This window comes from Physella acuta, unplaced genomic scaffold (genome assembly GCF_028476545.2).
Source record: "Physella acuta isolate Inbredline_101_S28 unplaced genomic scaffold, ASM2847654v3 ptg000281l, whole genome shotgun sequence".
NCBI lineage: Eukaryota > Metazoa > Mollusca > Gastropoda > Physidae > Physella > Physella acuta.
Window position 1 is genome coordinate 492,752 of NW_026731800.1, and position 18,638 is coordinate 511,389.

Consider the following 18,638-nt stretch of genomic DNA (forward strand, 5'->3'; position numbering starts at 1 on the left):
CCAAGTTCCGACCAAAAAACAATGAATTTTTTGTTCAAAAATTATGTTTTTCATGCATCTTGAAAGTGGTTTTGTAAAAAAAAAAAAAAAAAAAAAAAAAAAAAAAAAAAAAAAACAGGTCTACTATAGCAGAGATTGTTGCGTAGAAAAATATTTTAAAATCTACAAGAGCTATAGTTTGAAAGGTAGGTAAACATTCACACTACTTCCATGACTTACTGCCCTTCTTTAAAATAGGGATGCCCACGAAGCTCATTTAAATAGTTTTGTACTATGTACATTAAAAAGCAATTGAATCTCTGAATTGTTATTTAAATAAGACGTACTATACAATAGTATAGCTATAAAAATCAATGTTTTCAAAATTGATATTACAAAAGCCAAAAATGAAAAAAATAAACATAACGCGAGAAACCATTCACGAATCAAGTTAATGTCTTTATATATTTCTGACCAGCATGTTTGGAAACACTTATAACTCAAGAGGAGTTTGGACTAAATCAGGGGTCGGCAACCTGCGGCTCGCGAGCCGCATGCGGCTCTTTTGATGTCAAGTTGCGGCTCTTCTACTCCATGCACAAATATTAAAAACGAGCCGACCCGCTGCGTATCATACGCCGCTATTTAGTTGTTTTTTTTCTACTTTTCAGTAATTTATAATTTGTGAATTCGACAGTACCAATAATGCCACTGAAAAAATTTGCTTAAAAACACTAAACCCCCCTTCCCCCCCCCCCCCCCCACGTGAAAGCAGCCTCCTCTTAGTTACCTCCTCTAAGTTTAAAATCGTTTCAAACTAAATTATCTGCCCCTAATAGCCGTCACCAAACCCGTCTCTATGATTGTAAAATGTAAACAGCGTGAACCACAGCTCACCAGACAATGTGAGGGGGTGGGGGGGGGGGGGGTGGTAGCGATAGAGAGGAAGAGAGGGGACTGTAAGGCGCGCTTGCAGCTTGTTTTCTAAAGGCTCCCAGAAGAGAATTATATATATATAGATTATTTTATTTTTAATACTCATAAAAGTATTAGTCTGCAACACTCGGTAATGAACGATATAATAATAAATATAAACAATAAACACTATATTCTATTAGAATATTTAGATACTCCCTATTTCAATGTACTTCCTTGTTACCTTTTTTTCCCCTTGTTAATCCCTAGCTCGGATTAATCATCGAATGTCGTATTGCAGGGTGCTGCTTAAAACTAATGTAGGCGCTTAGTGCTCGCGGGATAGCCCTGGGCACCCTGCAGAGACTTAGGGCGCGCCTGATTCGATTCAGTGAGCGACTATAGCAACCCATTGAATTCATAGCCTATTGCGCTGTTCAAAATGAACGTATTGTTGCCCATCGTGTCTATAGTGTATAGCGGGTTTTTTTTTATTAAAAAAAAAGCGTAGGCGCCATGGTGCTCGCAGGTGAGCAAGGGACGCTTTTTGTCGCGCAAATTACGAGGCGCCGGCGGTTGTGCCTGTTGTAGTTTTGCCGCTAAATATAGTAGTACCCTTTACCCGCTGTGTAGAACGCCCGATTAACGGATGCCAAGTAATAACGTAGCCGCTCTGGAAATCAGAGCGCCAAAACGTGTATGGACAAAAATTCACCACCCGGGCGCCGCCCATAAGTATGTAGAGAAAAATCGCACCCTCTGAAATTTAAAGTATGATTTTTTTGCACCAACCTCTACTGTAGTGTTTTAATCAACTCCAATAAGTTTCATGATGATCGGATGAAGGGTGTGAATCCGCAATCGACTTCTATTTTTTATATACCGTATGTAGAGGAAAAACAAACCGCGTCGTGCCTGGGAATTTGAAAAACTGTTTTCGCAGAAACCTCCCAGGAGAATTCGCAACAACTTCCCAAAGTTTCATGGCGGTCGGATGAATTGGTGTAGTAATGCATAAAAGAAAAACAGACACACAAACACACATACATTGCTTAATATATATATATATATATATATATATATATATATATATATATATATATATATATATATATATATATATATATATATATATATATATACACCTAACCTAATATTGAAATAAAAATGTTGGCGGCTCTTTTAAGACTTGGAATTTGTGTAAATTGTAACTTTTGGCTCTTCCGTCTCAAAAGGTTGCCGACCCCTGGACTAAATGTTTTCTGTTTTTGTTATCTCAGAATGGTTATATATTGCAATGAAGTAGACTAAATTACTCAGCTAGGATATAGCTTATATATATATATATGTATATATATATATATATATATATATATATATATATATATATATATATATATATATATATATATATATATATATATATATATATATATAGGGGGGCCCTAGTTTTTTCTTTGCGGGGGAGCCTTTGATTTCTAGTTCCGCCACTGCTTTAAATGTTTGATTTCCTGAAATTTAGTGAGATAATTTAATTGTATTATTTCCTGAAATTTAGGAGTGACTTTAAATGTTTGATGTGTAAAGTGTAATGTTTCACCTACTAACAGCTTGCCTAGTGTAATGTTTCACCTGTTGTCTTGACTCACCTGTTCCTTCTTAAACAACAGCTGGTGATGGACCCTCAGTAAGTTCTCATAGTACATGGTGTAGCTGCAGATATAGATACAAAATGTAAACATCAAACAGAAGAGTTCCACACATGAGGACTAGTGCTAATGAGATCAATCTGCTCCATGTTTCATTAAAACAACTGTTGACATTCAAGCTGTGCCAAACCTTATAAAACCTTTATTTATATTAAGCACTTATCAAAGCTACTAGACATGAATAAAGCTTTTTCTTTTAACTACAAAAAAGAATGTCAGGCCCCAATAGAAATAAAATTGGGAAGCACCAGTCAAAAATGGTCGATAGATATTAATTTGTTCAACGTCTAAAAAAAAATCTGATATAAATATTTAGTTTTCTTCTCAGGCATTGTTTTGACTTTAAAAATGTAACAATAAAAACAATGCACCAAACTACCTTTCAAGATTGCAACATTTAAAAAACAATGCACCAAACTACCTTTCAAGATTGCAACATTTAAAAAACAATGCACCAAACTACCTTTCAAGATTGCAACATTTAAAAAACAATGCACCAAACTACCTTTCAAAATTGCAACATTAAAAAACAGTGCACCAATCTACCTTTCAAAATGCAACATTAAAAAACAGTGCACCAAACTACCTTTCAAAATTGCAACATTAAAAAACAGTGCACCAAACTACCTTTCAAAATTGCAACATTTTAAAAAATGCTTGAAACTACCTTTCAAAATTGTAACAAACAATGAATTAAACTACCTTTCAAAATTGTAAAAACAATGCACCAAACTACCTTTCAAAATTGTAAAAAACAATGCACCAAACTACCTTTCAAAATTGTAAAAAACAATGCACCAAACTACCTTTCAAAATTGTAAAAAACAATGCACCAAACTACCTTTCAAAATTGTAAAAAACAATGCACCAAACTACCTTTCAAAATTGTGTTTCTCTCTGGCCATGACATTGCGGGCCAGCTCAGCCAGGCAAGCATGCAAATGTTTGGTGTCAAAGGTCACCTTTGTCTCAGTTTCCTGACCTTGAGACATGAGGGTGTGCACAAATTTCTCCGCCACGTGTGGACGGTTCATGGTGAAACTCTCAGACATCACCTGGGGTAGAGGATCATTTGAACTCAATACATTGATTCTTACAACACATTCAACAATTTGATGCATCAATACGAACTAACAACAAAATAAGCAGATTATTATTTTGATTCAATTAATTATTCCAAAAAGAAAACTGCAAGATCAATAATTTTAAAATGATCACACAGAAAAAATTACAATTGATAAGACAAATGATTTTAAAATGATCACACAGAAGAGACCACAACTGATAAGACAAATGATTTTAAAATGATCACACAGAAGAGACCACAACTGATAAGATCAATGAATTTCAAATGATCACACAGAAGAGACCACAACTGATAAGACAAATGATTTTAAAATGATCACACAGAAGAGACCACAACTGATAAGATCAATGAATTTCAAATGATCACACAGAAGAGACCACAACTGATAAGACAAATGATTTTAAAATGATCACACAGAAGAGACCACAACTGATAAGATCAATGAATTTCAAATGATCACACAGAAGAGACTGACTGATCTTTTCCACAAATCTGTTGGCAGGACTTCCTCATCTCTGGCTCTCTCCGACACGGCCAAGGTCAACTCTTTGAACACTCTCTTCCTGACTTCACTGATCATGTGACACTCACAGCTCTCCAGCAGACGCAGCAGCTGTTTGTTTAAACAAATGACAGCTGTTTGATTACATTAAACAAAACCCCACTGTTAAAAAAAAACAGCAGTTTTATCACTGTAAACAAAAATTTCTGTTTTAAAACTAAATCAATTAAAGCTATTTTATCAAAGTAAACAGCCACTCAACATTGCCATACATAAACTAAAGAGAACAAAGATTTTTTAAAACTGTCTTTAGCCTCTCCATTCACTCTCTTCCACAGCTAATAGAAGTAAGAAATTTTGTTTGTATGTGAACCTGTTTCTTATAGGTCATTAACCAACTCATCCATTTAAAAAACCAAGTAAATCTATTTTAGAAACAAATCTCCACATTATCCCAATGTAAAACAATTGTCTTACTTGCTTGAGCCTAACTTCGATTTCAGAGGCTCCCTTAGGCATGACATAGATGTCAGTGTCAAGAATGAGGCTGTCATACAGGTCACCCTGACCCAGCCTCCGAGCCACACTCTGTAGGACTGGCAACAGCACCTCAGTTCTATAAGCCTTGCTGTCAACAGAGGTAAACAGAATCTGTAACATTTATTATAAGAAAAAGTAAAATATGGTGAAATGTTTCACCATACTAGAAAACTTTTTTAAATTAAAATGTGATGAAATGGTTCACCTTACCAGAAGACTATTTTTTTAAAAGTAAAATTATGATGAAATGGTCTACCATACCAGAACTCCTTGTGGAGCTGAGATGTATCAATCCTCTCCACCATCAGCTTCCTCCTCCCCCAATCCAGTTTCAGCATTTCAAGACACTTCCAGAGTCTCAGGAAGAAGTGGAGGAGTCTGTATGACTCCAAGGGCTGCGTCACTCTGGACAGACTCTGGTGCTGTTGAGCTGCTACTAAAACATCAACAGTTTATTTTACTGCATTTATTTTTGCAGTTTCTATACTAAGATTTAAATGGAAGAGGAACATTGAGGTAAACAAGTTTAAGTAACGGGGCAGAGAACCCCAACAACACAAGTCATTGTTGTTTTGTTGACTATATTTAAGGGACTTTACTGGTGCAACAAAATATTAAGACAATATAAAAACACGGTGTAAGAGAGATAATTCATTTAATACAGCATGAATATTAGAATATGTAGTAGCTTCCCTTGAAACTGGTTTAACAAGAAAGACAATCCATGAAAAAAACAGTGGTGATACAAAAATATTGTTGCTTCCCATGAACACTTTATAAGAGAGACAACCGATTAAATTAAATTTGAATGAAGTAAATCATGGTCACTTCCCTTGAACACTTGTAAGAAAGGTAATTCATTAATTTAAAATAGGTTATGTCAAAACACAGTAGTTCCCCTTGAACTAAACGATTGTTAAAAAAATAACTTTTCTTATAAAATATGATTGAAACAGCAGCGTAAAAATCCTACCAAGAACTTTGCTGGCATCTCTGAGATCAGATAAAACGCTCTCACGTCTGATGGTCGATTCAACGGATTCATTTCTTGACTCCACCTGACTGTGACTCTTTGAATCATTGTCTAGTAAACTAACGCCAGAGTTGCCAGTTTGAAGCACATCTTCCATGAGCAACGTCACACCCAGAATTTCACCATTGGCCACTTGCCTAAAACGTAATTATTTAATACGAGTGTTTTTTTTAAAGCAATAACTTTACAATTTTCATTAGATTAACTAATTTTATTCATTCTTACAACAGCTACAAATTTTAAATCTTACTTTGAAGAATTGCTTTAAAAAAAAGATATTCCAACCTGTCAACATCTTTGAGCCCAGCCAAACACTGGATGATAAAATTTTCTATCCTGAACCACTGCCAAAACCCTACAGGAAAAGGGCCAAAACTGTGCCCAAAGAATGTTGGGTGTTAAAATAAAGATCATTTAAAAGTTACTAAACTTGCTACATCAAGTAAATGAAGCATGTAACATCATTTTAAAAAAATTAAACTAAAATAATTAAAAACCCATTTTAAATCAAAGTTACCGATTGTGAAAAGATCTCCAAGGAAACAGTTGTCTGGCAACAAAGTCTCTGGCTTCAAGAGGCTCTGGTATACTCAGGTACATTGAAGACAGGCCAGGTTTTTCTGCATTGCTAATCCAGGTAAGGTACTGGCGACTGTTGAGTATAATCTAATGCACACCAAAAAAAGAGAAAATTTATATTTAATCAGGTAAAAAAATCTGAAATCTGAAGCCTGGCATATGTTACCTTATAAGCCTGACATGTTACCTTATAAGCCTGGCATATGTTACCTTATAAGCCTGGCATATGTTACCTTATAAGCCTGGCATATGTTACCTTATAAGCCTGGCATACGTTACCTTATAAGCCTGGCATATGTTACCTTATAAGCCTGGCATACGTTACCTTATAAGCCTGGCATATGTTACCTTATAAGCCTGGCATATGTTACCTTATAAGCCTGGCATACGTTACCTTATAAGCCTGGCATATGTTACCTTATAAGCCTGGCATATGTTACCTGATAAGCCTGGCATATGTTACCTTATAAGCCTGGCATATGTTACCTTATAAGCCTGGCATATGTTACCTTATAAGCCTGGCATACGTTACCTTATAAGCCTGGCATATGTTACCTTATAAGCCTGGGTGTTCCCAGTGGAGAGGAACGTGTCGGCCATGCATGTCCTGATGGCCATGTCCAGTTCCAGGAACATGACGTTGCGCCTCAAGTTGAGAAGTTCCAGAACGTCTTCTGGGTGAGTTGGCTCTGGCAAGTTCTGAATCTGCTTCTGTATGTCTCGCAATTCAGTTCCTGCAACACAGAATATAAAAGTTCATTGAGAAGTCTTTCATCATTATAACTGAGATATCATGGGTTGAGTCCTAAATTCAACAAAGTTACAGTGAAGTACCTAGTATGGTGCACAGAAAGTAGTGTGTGCAGGGCAGTAAACAATAGAATAATTTAAAGAGGTGAATAGCCCCTTAACACTAGACAATAGAATTAATCACTTTAATTATATTATGTCATAGTGTGGTCAGCACTGTGCCCATCTATCTTCCCAAATTCATTGGTGACATCAGCTCTATGTCCAGCTCCCTTTACCTTCCCCAATTCGTGCCAGGTATACATTATGCCTGAATGGCCTCAGGGACATTATTCACAACACTTGACCAAACTTTTGTGTTAACAGTCATGTGCTCTACAACCAAACCTGGCCATCTTATAAAATATAGTACAGAGGCAAAAATTCCCATAAAATACAGTAAAAAAGCAAAAATTCACATTAAATGCAGTAAGGTGTGAAAATCCCACAAAATACCATAATGTACAGTAATGTGCAAATATTCATAAAATACAGTAATGTGTAAATATTCATAACATACAGTAATGTGTAAATATTCATAAAATACAGCAATGTGTAAATATCCCATAAAATAAAAAAAAAACATGTAAATATCCTGAAAAATGACAATAACTGGTAAAGATCCTAAAAATTACAGTAAAATGTAAACAGCTAACCTATGCCCTCTGTGCCGCCCCAATCAGCAGAAACAAAATCTATTTTCTGCGTGCCCATCCTGGCGTGTGATGTGCCAAGGTGAGCGTGAGCACTCAAGTACTGCAGCATGTCATGCAGGGCAGATACGATGCCCAGAGAAAAGTTGAGGGCCCGCAAGCAGGCGTCGTCGTCCAGTGACTTGAACATCACCAGTACCTCCGTGTAGTGGGGGATGAACCAGATGTTGACCACACACCGCCCATCGTTTGATAACAGGCGCCGTGGTCTTTTCTTTAACATCCTGGGGAGTATTTTATTTTATCCAGACTTCATTGGATGTGACAAAAAGAATTTTATGACTTCCTAATTCATGTAATTTTATATAGGCGAGCAAAAAAATGAATGAATGAACATGAGTTTGCCATCAAGATAAACAAAAAAAAAGGAACAAAATATTTTGATAGGGAAAATAAATCAATAAACAAAATTTTAAGGTCAAGGTTGTACCTTGGGTCAGGTCGTAGTTCCTCTTCATCTTCAGCTGCCTTTTTCTCATTGGCTTCACCAAGCACAAAGTAGGTCTCTCTGAAATTATCACACACCAATTACTGCTGGGTACTGCTTAAATCATCAATCATTTGATAATTAATTAGTGAAATACGGAATTCAAGAAAATTATTGAAAAATTATTCAAAAATGTTGTTTTTTTACTTTCATATGATGCTAGGGAATGAAATTTTAATTTTAGTTGTTGCTAGGGGAACACATTTTTAAAAACAATGGTTGCTGGGAATTTTTTTTTTACATTTAATGGTTGCTAGTGAAAAAAGTTTTACATTCACCTGATGCTAGGGAAAGCCTCCAGCAGACGCATGATGCTGTTATAGTAGGCCAAGAGCTGACTTCTGAGAGAGGCCTGGGACACCCTGGCATTGAACCTGTGGCAGAACTCTGAGATTAGTTTCCTTTTCAGCTTCTCCAGCTCTTCAGAATTGCGCAGGATGTTTCCCATCTGCTGTTTCTTCATCACAAAATCATTTAGCATGAGATCTCTGCTTGGGACCTGCCAAATAAAATTTCATCACAAAATCATTTAACATGAGATCTCTGCTTGGGACCTGCCAAATAAAATTTCATCACAAAATTATTTCACATGAGATTTCTGCTTGGGACCTGTCAAACAAAATTTCATCACAAAATCATTTCATATGAGATTTCTACTTGGGACCTGTACAATAAAATTTCATCACAAAATTATTTCACATGAGACTTTTTCTTGGAACCTACCAGAGACAATTCACATAAATAATAATAATATATTAAAATAATAAACTTTTATGTACATATTAATTAACATGTTGAAACATTTCCACCCGACTTAAAAATCATACATCTGGCAACAATATCTTCAACCTCCATGATATATTAAAATAATAAAAAAAATTTGCTATGTTCCAACCTTCTCTAGTTGAAGGGAGAAGAAAGCTTCAGCTGATGTTGGAGTTTTGTTGGTGTCAGTTGAGATGACCCCAGCCAATGCTGGACCTGTGGTTCCACTTGAGGTGCTGGTCATTTGTGTGATGGAGCTCTTCTCACTTTTTGTTTCTGTTGGACTCATACGACCACTACAAACAAACCATTAACCCTTTTAGAGTTATAAAAAAATGACAAATAGCATGAATGAAAAACAGAAGATAAATAATAATGATTTTCCAATTCAGTGACAACAGAAACAAAAGAAGAAGAAACAGAATATGATATAAATAATTAAAAAATAATAGCAATAAATAAAAAATAATAAAAATTGTAGCCGAAAAATGATTCTAATCCACCTTTTCCACTCAATGACTTTGACAGGATTGCATACACTGGCTTGTTGAACAGCTGCAACTAAGGCATTCTTATGAACTACCTGAGCTTGGAGAACCACTTGAAAACTTTCCATTCCTCCTGGCTTCATCACCTGGTATCAACACGGTCAAGGAAAGTGTTGAGGTCAAGGGCATTGTCAAGGTCAAGGAAAGTGACAATTTTCAAATAGCAACAGCACAACAAATTAACTTCACATCATTAGTAAAAAAAAAAAAAATGTTTCCCCAAAATTTAATCAGTCAATTTTATCTTCACTGCTACTGGAATGAGGAATGAGAAAAAAAAATTGTTCATACGCAAAAAAAACCCAAAAAAACCATTGGTACCACTAGATCTAGTAAGTTTCATCATTACTAAATAATTGATGCATTTTTTCAATTGGGATATTACTTTATACTTCTGAACTTCCTAAATATAGCCTACATTATATTAAATTAACCAGCCTAACCTGTAGCAGACCATCTCGACTGCGAAATGTGAATCTTCCAACATGGCTCTCATCTAGTTCATGGACGGCCAGAATCAGACATGATGGCGTGTACCTAAGACAGCCAGGTGTTAAATGTTTTAAAAAATACACATTAAATGGATGGCCAGAATCAGACATGATGGCGTGTACCTAAGACAGCCAGGTGTTAAATGTTTTAAAAAATACACATTAAATGGATGGCCAGAATCAGACATGATGGCGTGTACCTAAGACAGCCAGGTGTTAAATGTTTTAAAAAATACACATTAAATGGATGGCCAGAATCAGACATGATGGCGTGTACCTAAGACAGCCAGGTGTTAAATGTTTTAAAAAATACACATTAAATGGATGGCCAGAATCAGACATGATGGCGTGTACCTAAGATGGCCAGGTGTTAAATGTTTTAAAAAATACACATTAAATGGACGGCCAGAATCAGACATGATGGCGTGTACCTAAGATGGCCATGGGTCAAATGTTTTTAAAAAAACACATTAAATGGATGCCAAGAATCAGACATGATGGCGTGTACCTAAGATGGCCATGGGTCAAATGTTTTCAAAAATACACATTAAATGGATGCCAAGAATCAGACATGATGGCGTGTACCTAAGATGGCCATGGGTCAAATGTTTTCAAAAATACACATTAAATGGACTGCCGAAACCAACATGACACAGAGTAGGCAACTTGAGATGGTCATGGCTAATCTTAACATTATTCAGCTACAAGAACCTTTTGATAAATTTTCTATTTATTACTTAAAAGCTATTTTAATATGATTTTTTATAGGTTTTGTTTACATTGCATGTTTTTAAAATTTTGGCTTGTTAATAAAGAAGTCTAAACAGAACTCTAGATTCAACCAAAACAATAAAAAAAACAATTATTCATCAGTCAGAAAACCAGTGTTTCATCCAGACTTTTTTCTTTGAGGGGGCAGACAACTGTAAAAGTATGTTTTCTATATAAATTTCATGTCAAAGAAATGCCTGGAAGAAACTCTGCAGAAAACGAGGACCAAACCTACTTATCTACAGCCGAGTCATCTTCCTGTACTGATGTTATAAAAATGGGCGGCGGCTTCCCAGCTTTCTCCTTAAAACTGGCAAACTCAAACTGGACAAATCTCAGGTTCATGTGGCAATCAGGGTAGCCCATTTCTTGTGCTTGATGTTTATAGATCTGTCCAAAGGTTTATTTAGAGTAGCACATTTCTAGTTATGATTAAACATACTTAAAATTATTTTATAGTAGGCTAGTATTGCAACAATGAACTCACATTTAAAGGATGTTAAAACTAAACTATTGGAATTAATTCTTTAAAGACACAAAAAATAGTAATATATGACTGTAAAAGCCAAAATATCAGGGAGAAAAACCTAAAGTTTTTTTTAAGCATTACAATGAGCAATAATAAAATAGATGACCCCCTCCCTCCTTAAAAAAAGGAAAATGTTATTTAAGTTTATGAAATGTTTAAAATATAAAACATAAAAAATGGACAGGCCAAAATTCTAATGTCCATCAGCTGTACCTTAGACAAGACTTCAGTTTCCCAGGCAGCCTCAAGCATCCTGTGACGAAGTGTGACAATCTGAAACAAGGAAATTCTGGAACTGTAAGTTCTACAGAACTGTCTAGACATCAGGTCTCAAACGGTGTGTAGTTTCTTATTGGGATTCTATGTGTATACAATTACTATATGTAGTGAATCCATTGAACCAAGAACAAACAAGAGTGAGAGAGAAGACTAGACACTCATGGCTCACCTCCATAACACGGCCTATAGTTTGGACCATGGCTGTTTGTTTCTCCTTGTGAGTTTTTCTCCCACTGGCCTCCTCCTGTTGTTTGACAGAGAACTGGGCCAGTTCACACATAAATAGAGGGTCCTCACAGAACACTGGGGAGAAGAGCTGAAGCACACGGGAGAACAGTTAAAATATTGGGGAGAATAGTTGAAACACAGGGGAGAACAGTTGAAATATAGGGGAGAACAGTTGAAATATGGGGAGAATAGCTGAAACACAGAACACAGCTAAGCAGATGAAACACAGAACACAGAGAAGAGCTGAAACACAGGGGAGAACAGCTGAAACATAGGGGAGAAGAGATGAAACAGAACACAGGAGGGCAGATGAAATACAGAACTCTGGGGAGAAAAGCTGTAACACAGAGGAGAACATGAAACACAGAACACATGGGAGAAACAGAACAAAAGGGGAGGACATACAAAAAGGATAAGTTTCTTGGACACATGCCCTGTCTTGGGGTATTTCAGTAGCAGAATAAGTTCCTTACATCTTTCTGTACTTGCATGGAGTAACTGTCTCCCATGGGAGGCAACTGTTCCCACTCCTCTAAAGCCACCTCTATCAGTTTTTTCTCCATCATTAGAGATGCCAGCATGGTCTGTGGCCTGTGGACTTCAATAAGGTCCTGGGGAACCAGCAGAAACATTTTGGAAAAGTAGGTCCAAAATCTTACAAAATGATACATTTTATACTGTCATTTTTTATCAAAGTAAACAAACAGTTGTTTGTATATTACATTTTTTTTTGCTATTGGAGTTGATCATGCAGTTTAAAAAAAGTAATTACCCAGAATGCATGCTTTAGGGCTGCAGGGATTCTACTGGCCAGCGCCAGAGTTGGGTGGAACTCTAACATGTAGATGTTCTTCAGGGCTGGGCTGTCAGAATATTTAAATCTTTTCATATTTTTATTCTTCTAGATAATTACTTAATTAACAAGAGCTGGATTGTGATGATATTTAAATCTTTATGTTAATTAATTTACAATGGCTGGGCTGTCATAATATTACAATCTTTTCATATTTTTATTCTTCTAGATAATTAATTAATTTACAAGGGCTGGATTGTGAGAGTATTTAAATATTTTTGTTCTTTTCGATAATTAATTAATTCATTAACAAGTGGTGGGTTGTGTGGATATTTAAAACTTTTTGTTCTTCAAGATAATTAATTAATTAACAAATTAATGCTGGGTTATGAGAATATTTAAATCTTTTCACTGTCCAAGTCAATAAATTAATTTAAATTTTAAAAATTAGTAAACATTATGTGTACATGTAACCAACTAAAAAGAATCAATATGATAATTTAAGTGTTAAAAATGTGTTTTTAATGTTAGGCCTTTACTATCACCAACCTCAAAGTTGAGTGGCTTAAAAAAACTATAACAAACATAAGGTTTATAAAAACAGAAATGAATAACCAACCGACTGAGATTTACTGCAATAGGCTGTTGGGGAATAATTCTGTGAGGAAGTCCAAAGTCAGAGTCCCCGTCTCTGGTCACCCTCTGGATGTACTCCCTCTCAGACTCGATCTGCTTATCCAGGACAGCTTTCACGAGGGCTGCGTGCTGCCTCAGGACTGAGCACTCAGCTCGGTACATCCTCACAAAGTAGTCCGCCTCCAGGTCGTAGCGCGGCTTCTGGTGAATTAGGTTGGTGATCACCTGGGCCAGTCTCCTCTTCTCATCTCTGTCAACCACATGTTGGTAAGCTTCATAGTAGCAGTCAAGTAGCTGAAAAAGTAGTTCCGTAGTAGCAGTTAAGTTGCTGAAAAAGTAGTTCCATAGTAGCAGGCAAGTAGCTGAAAAAGTAGTTCCATAGTAGCAGGCAAGTAGCTGATAAGTAGTTCTATAGTTGCAGTTAAGTTGCTGAAAAAGTAGTTCCATAGTAGCAGTCAAGTTATTGAAAAAGTAGTTCCATAGTAGCAGTCAAGTAGCTGAAAAAGTAGTTCCATAGTAGCAGTCAAGTAGCTGAAAAAGTAGTTCCATAGTAGCAGTCAAGTAGCTGAAAAAGTAGTTCCATAGTAGCAGTCAAGTCCCTGAAAAAGCAGTTCCATAGTTGAACTCACCTGGGGGTAATTTTAAATAGGCTGGCATTCAACAATCTAGAAGTACACGCTACTACAAGTAAAAAGAAAATATAACCTAAGTGGGAGATATTTTTTTTGGGTTACCTCTCGTTTACACTCTAGGAAAGACGTGTGATTGGTCCAGATGTCCAGCATGACCCCAAACCTGTCCACGTCCTGATGACTGTAGCCAGGGATGTCAAAGTCTCCAGCCTGGTCAATACACAGAAAACTTTTCAGCTCAGTCAACATCTATACTTTCTTTTTTATTTAATTTCCATTAAAAATTAAATCAACTGACCGCCAGCACTAATCACCCTCACACTGACTACCATGACTAATTATCCCTGTATGTACCACCCACATTAACAACCACCAAGACAAACCGCCAGTGCTGATAACCCTCACACTGATAACCCATACAAACTATAACCACAGTGACCATCCCCACACTGACCTACCTCACAAATAACCCACACACTGACCACCCCCAAAAATGACCTCAAGGACTTAAGTACCCTAAAATTGACCCACACAAACAACCCCCACAGAGGTGACATGGACTAATTACCCCAATATTTCTTGAACTACTCCTCAGGTCTCTGTCCTTCTCAATGTAGTGGCTACACATCAGCATCAGATCTTTCTCAACTTTCCTAAATAGATCAACACACTACTAGTTAACTAAAAACTGGTGTAAAGAACAATCAACTATAAATATATAGAACAGAACAATATTTTACTTATTTTATGAATAATTTTATGCATAGGTTTTAAAATCTCCTATCAATCTATAACTAAGTTAAGTTTTAGTTACTAAAAATCAGTTAAGAACCTAGTTAAATAACTGTAATAATGACTTGAACTATTGACACTCATTAGAATATGTGAAGATTTGGGAAACTGTAGAAATAAGAGTGTGTACAAAAAGTTAAGATTTTAAAAATTAGAAGTAAATTAGATTACCTTAGATCCTCAATAGCTATGTCATACATGATATCATTTCCTTTCTGATCAAACACATGGATTCTGCCTTCTTCAATGGTATAGAAATCATCATGATTGTCAACATCAGAAAAATGTATAAATTCCGATTCTGTCATTCTGAAAAAAAAAGTTTTATTGAATTTGATGCATTTATAAATGGTTAAGTTTTTAAAAGTGTTTAAACATTTATGAACATTAAAATAAAGATAAAGGTCAAATATTGATGAAGTTTAAATTAAATTTAAAATCTTAACATATTTATTAAGATATATGTATATATGATGATTTAAGAGCACACAAAACAAGGTTGGTTTTGGGTACCAGGAAATGATCAAAATAATTTACTTAAAATCTGCAGGTGTGTTGTGCAGGTAGGCATGGGATCCAAGGCCTCCCCCACCCCCAATGTTACCATTTAACTCACTCCCAACACGATGGTTTTGTTGGCTGAGGGAAAAGCAAAAATAATTAAAACATTAATTTACTTTATCAGTGTTAGTACTGGCATTGAAATTTGTCTTACACTTGATACGTTAAGTGAGATAAGTTTCTCAAAAAGTTTAATTAAATTAAATGATGAACTGAAGAAGTGAAGAAACCTGGTTTGTTTGAAGAGTCCATCATCTGAGGTAAGTCCCATATCATTGATGGTCAGAGTTCTCTCAATGGAGCGGAAGTAATTGAGTAAAGATAAACTCTGAAGATACAATCATTTACATTTGTTTATCTATCCTAACATCAGAATGATAAACTTTGTTGATACAAGTATTTACAAAACATATCAACCTGTAAGAAGTTTAAGTAATGCAGTAAAAATGAACTCCAAAGATACAATCATTTACATTTGTTTATCAATCCTAACATCAGAATTATAAACTATGTCAATACAAGTATTTACAAAGCATCTAGCCTTTAAGTTACACAATAAAGATAAATTCTGAAGCTACAATCATTTACATTTTTAAAAATCTATCCTTACTTTAGAAAGATAACTATGTAGATACATGTATTTACAAAACAAATTAACCTTTAAGCAATTCAGTAAAGATAAACATAATAATCATATCAATCCTTTACACTCTTAAAGATATTGCTAATATTTGTAGCACTGAAGACAAAAAAAAATCTAATACAACAAATCAGAATACAGAGACCAGAAATAACAACAGAGTTAACTAACAGAGACCACAAATAACAAGAGCGTTAACTAACAGAGACCAGAAATAACAACAGAGTTAACTAACAGAGACCACAAATAACAAGAGAGTTAACTAACAGAGACCACAAATAACAACAGAGTTAACTAACTGTTCTCTGGAGGTCCCTGATACGCAGGTGTCTCAGGTGCAAGTAGGACAAAAATGCCCCTTGGGCTGTCATGGGATCAGCTGTTTCTTCTTCACCTTCATCCAGGCCTGTTAAAATTGTGAACTTTATAAATAAACTGTGATTTTTTTTCAAAAACATTTAACATTAATGTTGATAGCTTCAGCTTTGGGATAGACATTGTAGGAGTGGTTATTATTACTTTATTCCACACTTACTGTAGCTTAGGGGAGATAATTTTAAAATTTGGTTATTTGCTTAACTGTACAGGTGTCAGCAGTAAAGAAACTAAAAACCAACACAACATTAGACATTAGACAGTATAAGAGCAGCCATTATTAGCTTGTTCAATATCAAATGTTGTTGAGGGGAGATAATTTTAAATTTTAAATTTGTTGAAATGTACAGTAGTCAGCAGTAAAGAAACAAAAGTACCCACCTAACATCTGGGCTGTGCTGCCATAGTCATAACTGTCTTTCCTCTTCTGGGCACTGCTGCGCCCACTGTGGACAGCACTTAAACTAAAGTTGTCAGCATCTTTTTCATCAAAGTCTGGAACACTATGGGGTTCATCTTGATCTGTGCTGTAAAAATGTTAATTTTTAAACAACTACAAATCAGATTCTATCAACATTATGTAAAAAACATAATTTGGTTTTAGGGTTAATTATTTCTAGCTTAAATAAAATAAATGGTTTTCATAAAGGTTGGTTTTTACAAAAAACAGTAACTTTTCACTAGAAACTCTACTATATTAAGCTGGTGAATTGGGTCATCCATAATTGATATTTTGACATTTTTTTTATCTGTAGCCCTCCTCAAATTCACCAAAAGTCAGACCATGCCCCTTCTAAATTAATGTCATGCTTTGACACACTTTAGCTTAACCTCCCACGCCCAATTAATTTTTTTAACAGATTTCTTAACTCAAATACAAAATATTTTTCAAAATTTACTTGTGGTAAAGGTCAGGGTTAGAGTAAATCTTTCTCCAAATGTTGCTGGTGTTGTATGTTGTGCGATGGGAGGTAACTGAAGCTGAAGCTGCTGTGTGGGGGTTCCTGACATGAGTTGCATGTTGTTTCAAGGTCTCCTGGACATTCTGTTTTGTATGGAATACCACAGAAATCATTTTAGTTAAATTACAAAGAAAAGTAGGCAAGAATAATTTCAGAATTAGGTTTTATTGTTTGTGATGAATAACATTAAATGCTTTTAACTTTTTATAATGAGAAACACTTCAAAAATAGATTAGAGATTACATAGATTTTTTTTAAAGATTATAAAAAAAAGTTAATTCAAATGCAAAATACTAAAAAACACCATAACACTATGAACTACAAAAAACAATTTGAATAGAAAACTCTTAAACCAAATGTGTTGATGTATTAACTAAAGATCAGAGCTGCTAACATGAATAAACTGTGCTTAACTGTTATATCAAAAAGTGTTAATTTGAACAAGTTAACTTACGTCATAGCTACGAACATGAAAAAAATTAGCTTTACTTTTGTATAAAAAAGTGATAAACTGAACAAGTTAACTTACATCATAGATACTAACACGAATAAACTGTGCTTTACTGTTATATCAAAAATGTTAAAATCAACAAAGTTAACTTACATCACAGCTGCTGACGTGAATAAAATGTGATTTCACTCTCAGCAGCTCATCTGTGTTTTTCAGCTGCACCCACAGTTTTGCTTGCTGGGGATCCTCCTCTGGTACTAATGTAATAAACTGAACCCAATTGGCTTCTTTCTTTAGCATGTGATGATTGTACATATCAGAACCATCTTGCCCAGGCTGTGTTCATTGAACAAATTTTATTTTAAACTTTGGTAAAAAAGATTTTTTTAAATGTAAGCTTTATTTATTCCAACAATGAAAGTCAGAATAATCAAGTGAAAGACTGGGTTACCTCAAGCCTGTCATAGGTTTTAAATGTATTCAGCTGCTCTTGTTTGATGAAAATGTGTTTAAATCTCTGGTTAACTACACCAAACATCTCCATTTCATCTGCACTGTTGTGGACACGATTCAAGTCCTGGAAGTAGAAAATAGATAAATTAATCAGGAGTCTTTAACTACATAAGAATCATTCAACAATCTTTTAAATTAGACCAGAGTTTCCAACTTTGTGAGAGCTAACATATAAAAAAAATTTTAAAAAATTATAAATAGACAAAATGTTTTTGTAAACAAATTATAATAATAGGGATACCATATTTCCTGATAATGAAAAAAAAGTGATCAAAAAATAATTTGCTTTCTAATTTAATGGAAAAGAAATTATTTTGGTATTTGTTTTATTTTATATTA

At 35.1% G+C, this 18,638-nt stretch overlaps 1 protein-coding gene across 1 annotated transcript in view; it reads right to left on the reverse strand.

Moving 5' to 3' along the window:
• LOC131939486 (uncharacterized) overlaps window positions 1-18,638 on the reverse strand; it is a 36,704-nt gene that overhangs the window by 12,167 nt on the left and 5,899 nt on the right. Inside the window, exons 10-40 of the mRNA XM_059297810.1 lie at window positions 18,238-18,363; window positions 17,940-18,122; window positions 17,273-17,418; window positions 16,755-16,900; window positions 16,298-16,404; window positions 15,589-15,686; window positions 15,335-15,436; window positions 14,969-15,106; window positions 14,574-14,658; window positions 14,108-14,215; window positions 13,357-13,667; window positions 12,717-12,807; window positions 12,418-12,555; window positions 11,886-12,032; window positions 11,651-11,710; window positions 11,144-11,298; window positions 10,090-10,183; window positions 9,602-9,732; window positions 9,229-9,394; window positions 8,612-8,832; window positions 8,277-8,354; window positions 7,790-8,070; window positions 6,900-7,078; window positions 6,283-6,431; window positions 6,051-6,140; window positions 5,706-5,902; window positions 4,994-5,168; window positions 4,670-4,820; window positions 4,166-4,303; window positions 3,480-3,658; window positions 2,544-2,607 (exon numbers count right to left, since the gene is read on the reverse strand). Coding sequence (XP_059153793.1) covers window positions 2,544-2,607; window positions 3,480-3,658; window positions 4,166-4,303; window positions 4,670-4,820; window positions 4,994-5,168; window positions 5,706-5,902; window positions 6,051-6,140; window positions 6,283-6,431; window positions 6,900-7,078; window positions 7,790-8,070; window positions 8,277-8,354; window positions 8,612-8,832; window positions 9,229-9,394; window positions 9,602-9,732; window positions 10,090-10,183; window positions 11,144-11,298; window positions 11,651-11,710; window positions 11,886-12,032; window positions 12,418-12,555; window positions 12,717-12,807; window positions 13,357-13,667; window positions 14,108-14,215; window positions 14,574-14,658; window positions 14,969-15,106; window positions 15,335-15,436; window positions 15,589-15,686; window positions 16,298-16,404; window positions 16,755-16,900; window positions 17,273-17,418; window positions 17,940-18,122; window positions 18,238-18,363 — 4,434 coding nt within the window. The remainder of the gene's footprint in view (window positions 1-2,543; window positions 2,608-3,479; window positions 3,659-4,165; window positions 4,304-4,669; window positions 4,821-4,993; window positions 5,169-5,705; window positions 5,903-6,050; window positions 6,141-6,282; window positions 6,432-6,899; window positions 7,079-7,789; window positions 8,071-8,276; window positions 8,355-8,611; window positions 8,833-9,228; window positions 9,395-9,601; window positions 9,733-10,089; window positions 10,184-11,143; window positions 11,299-11,650; window positions 11,711-11,885; window positions 12,033-12,417; window positions 12,556-12,716; window positions 12,808-13,356; window positions 13,668-14,107; window positions 14,216-14,573; window positions 14,659-14,968; window positions 15,107-15,334; window positions 15,437-15,588; window positions 15,687-16,297; window positions 16,405-16,754; window positions 16,901-17,272; window positions 17,419-17,939; window positions 18,123-18,237; window positions 18,364-18,638) is intronic.